This window comes from Neomonachus schauinslandi, chromosome 7 (assembly GCF_002201575.2).
Source record: "Neomonachus schauinslandi chromosome 7, ASM220157v2, whole genome shotgun sequence".
Classification (NCBI taxonomy): Eukaryota; Metazoa; Chordata; class Mammalia; order Carnivora; family Phocidae; genus Neomonachus; species Neomonachus schauinslandi.
Genome location: NC_058409.1, coordinates 143,431,009 through 143,434,915, shown reverse-complemented (window position 1 = coordinate 143,434,915; position 3,907 = coordinate 143,431,009). Strand labels below are relative to the sequence as shown.

The following is a 3,907-nucleotide window of genomic DNA, read 5'->3' as shown; positions in this document are numbered from 1 at the left end:
CTATACTTCAGCATATGACAGCCCATAAGATCTTTCTGGAACGGGTGGTCATCAGCCTGAAGACTGGTAGATATTAAATGTTAATGTGCCCCCAGCACTTCCAGGTCCAGATTATTCTACCTTCAAGCAGTTATTATATTTGAATGAGTGACCGAGGGTTTAAAAGGCATTTGCAATTTGTGAGACTTTTAAAACCATTGTGTTTATTTTTTGAATATTCAAATTGCTATAGCATTTATACTTTAAAAAAATGTATTAATAGAAGCACCTAGATTTAGCCTTTTCAGTCGGCCACCATGTTTAGTCACTGGAAGCCACGAAGAATCCCCGTAGCATGGGTGCTAAAGGAGTCAATGTCAGAAAGGGCAGTGGGACATGATGCAGTAAGTCTTGCATTCTGGTTTGGGGCCATTTACTGAAACCTTATCTGAAATGGAATGGGGTACTGTGCTGACTCCCTTCTCAGTAAGAGCCTGCCTGGTGGCCCATCCTCCTTCGTCCTTGACTGAACAAGGATGCCAGATCTCCTCCAAATGGGGGACCACAGGCAGGGGATTAAGAGTGCACAGCACCGTGCCCTGTGGTTAGCAGCTTTCTGACCTGACCCGCCGGCATGTGACCCCCGGCCAAGCCAGCCAAGGCTCCCAGGGGCCACAATGGCCAGTCCATCCCTACAGATGCGGGCTAGGGTAGAGGAAGAATCTGCATCACCACAGAGGTTAAGTCCATGCTACTCCAGGCTAGATGGGCAAGACAAAAGCAATCCGTCCAGGCTGAAGAATCCAGACAAGGGCGGCTAGAGAGAGACCAAAGGCTGGGTCTGTTTCGCTTTTCCAATGGAGCAATCAGTGTCCTACACAATATCCATCAATGTGATAGCTAGGCAACATTTCTGGAAGAAATATCTCCAGGAAAGTAGACTGAAAATGTTTCCAGAATAGTTTTCTCTAGCCTGCCTTCTCTTCTTTAGAACTCCTTGCTAACGTTTAGGTATACCAACAGTCGTAGCTTAATATTCATCTCATTAACTAACATTATTGAAGCAGAATTTGCATGAAATGGAATCGGAATTTGGTATCTGAGAAAAAAAACACACAAGTTGTATATTTACGAGTTTCTTCTTGAATGTCTGAAATCGCTCTCCCACTCTCTCTCTATCCACCTGCTGGTATACACACCAGGATTCAAAGAGCCGGCATTTGAACTTGAGAAAATAAAAGTAACTCTTCATTGTCCCTTTTCAAAGCAGGAACAATGATCACCTGCAGCACACAACCACTGTTCCCAGAGCTGGCTGCCTGTGCGCACGGTTAGTTATAAACTTTCCACCTACTGGGATGAAGGAAAATGAGATAGCAGGAAGATGGAGGCTGTTAGTTTACTCCTTGGTGAATGAAGGATAGGATGCATGGAAAGAGGAAGAGCAGCCTCAGATCTCAGTTCCCACACCCACCAAGATAAACGCTTTCCTGCATCTTCTGAAGCAAAGACCTCTGTTAGTTTGGTGCAACCAAGCCTGTGTGTGTTGGGCTAGTAAACCACCATTGGAATCTACATCCCTGGCAATTGGCAAACCCAAACCTAAACAAGCTTTCCATCATCACACGTGAACTGCAAGCTCTAGCCAAACTGAGGAACATCTTTCACTTCACTGGAAGCAAAAGGGTTCTGAAGCTGTTTTAGAAATACATATATATCTTAGCATCTAAAATCATCACTCAAATAGAAAATGCATCTGTGACTTGAAACAGATGGAGACACCCCCAGCCCACCCACCTACCGATGTTGCTTCGTTGGGAAGACAGGCAATGTGGTAGGAGTTCTAGTTTGTTACCATCAGTTGAAAAGGTCCCAAAGCCCAGCACACAAATGCAAAATGAAACATCTTTGCAAGCTATTTTCTGGACTGTGTGCCCAATTAGGGGAAATGGAAAATCCAGCCCTGGATTCCTCTTCCATCTGCCTTTTTTTTTTTTTTTTTAGCAGTTGATGGGACATGTCAACATGGCATCTAGCATCTCAGCTGTGCGGAGTCAGTGAGCAAGCTTACAGAGATAGAGAAAGCCGGCTTGTCCTCAGCTTCCTCTCAGATCTGATGAGGAAGAATGGTTCCATTGTCTGTGACTCTAACAAACAGAGCAAAAATAATCTGCAAATAGACAAGAAAGGAGCAGCAGTCCTGTCAGGATAGATCGTCTAAGATGAGGTGTCAGACACCCAGGGACCCCATGGGATTCATGCATCCTTTGGACATCATGACTTCAAACATCTTCTTCTTTTTCTTTAAACTTTTTGTTTTGAGATCATTGTTGATTCACATGCACTTGTGAGAAATAATACAGATAGATCCCTGTACCATTTACCCAGTCTTTCCCAGTGAGGAAACGTCTTGCAAGCCGATGGTATAATATCACAACCGGGATAATGACATTGATGGAATCTGCCCCTGTGTGTTGTGCTCTGAAAATCAATTTAACCCTTTGAAAAAAGATCAAATCCATAAAAATACCTCAGGTTGGACAAGCGGTCTTTAGATGACATTTCGTGTATTTATGCGCAGACAGCTTTGTTTGACCGACGGAGGGGTGGCGGGTAGTGTTAACGCCTGGAACCGTGGGTTCTTCCAACGGTTCAAAGTTCTCTCTCACTGGCAGCACTTCCCATGGAGGAGGAGCTTCCTTGCATTTTGCTTCAGTTTAGGATTTCCTAAAATTAAGATCGTAGCGTGTCCAGAGGGATATGACCCAAACGCCCAGATACAGAACAGAAACATGAGGCTCCTGAGCTTAAAAATCTGTGAAGAGAGCAAAGCAGCTGTCATGCAGTGGGAGAGGCAGAGGACCAGGAAGGACAGACAGAAGCGACCTCACGTGGACAGCTGTGCTAGGGACCCTGGTGCCCATCGCCGCATTTCTCATCTGCCAGGTGTGTCTCCCCAGGGAAAACATCAAGAGCAGGGCAGAAGCAAGGAAGATAAATAACGGCGATAATAACCTCACAAGAAAGACGATCTGTAAAGCAGATGTTTCTTTGATTTGAGTTGTTGCGTTGGAGGAGAAAAAGCCCAACAAGAGTTGTTGGGAAAGAACCCATGTATATTTGTTGTAGAAAATAGAGGGGATGGATGCATACAGCAGGGACCCGAGGATCAGCCATGGCACCAACTTCGATATCCTCATCTTCAACCGGAAGAAGAGTGGGTGAGCTACGGGGGCAATCCTGGCGCAGTAGAAAACACCGAGCCACGAGGCAAACCAAAGTCCCAATTCATTTACAAACATGAAAATTACAAAATTCTCAACAAGTAGAGGGACTTCAGTCAAAGAGACATTAGCCCGATTAATGTAGATGACTGACTGCAGACAAATCCTGGAAATCCCCAGGCAGGAAAGAAGGACAGCCAATGGAATCATCTTTCTCTGCTTGGTCAACTCAGTGCCATTCACAACCACAATGATGCTGTTTGCTAAAACCCCTATGAGAAATTGTAACACTGCAAAAAGAAAATGGATAATAAGGTAAAACTCTAGCATTTTGGGAAGAAAAAAAATCAGTTACTTTAAAAATTGATGTATTTATAGATTTTTGGACAGTTTGGAGTATTCGAGCTTTCTGTTTTTCTTCAGCTAGACTAGAAGCCCTTTGGGGACCATGCCTCTGACGACAAAAGCAGTGAAAGAGGAAGGTGGTGTACATTTGTTTATATCACCGTTTTCTCCAGTTTGGTTCCAAGGCAGTCAAATAAGAAAGAGATACCCCAGCAACGATTTGCTTCTTGGTGACAGCTTTTGCATTTTCCAGGTCTACTTAGCTTCCAACGTCATCACAAGCAAATGGTGGAACCAGACACCTTCAGGGCTGGGAGAAGGGCTCCTTCACTACATAATCAGTGGACGCTCCTCAAACC

The 3,907-nt window shown here is 44.5% G+C and overlaps 1 protein-coding gene across 1 annotated transcript; it reads right to left on the bottom strand.

Annotated features, from left to right (window-relative positions):
• Window positions 1-2,644: 2,644 nt before the first annotated feature.
• Window positions 2,645-3,533, bottom strand: TAS2R1 (taste 2 receptor member 1). The gene is given in 2 exon segments (XM_021702538.1): window positions 2,645-2,855; window positions 2,857-3,533. Coding segments are annotated over 2 exon segments (888 nt in total).
• Between the last annotated feature and the right edge of the window lie 374 nt (window positions 3,534-3,907).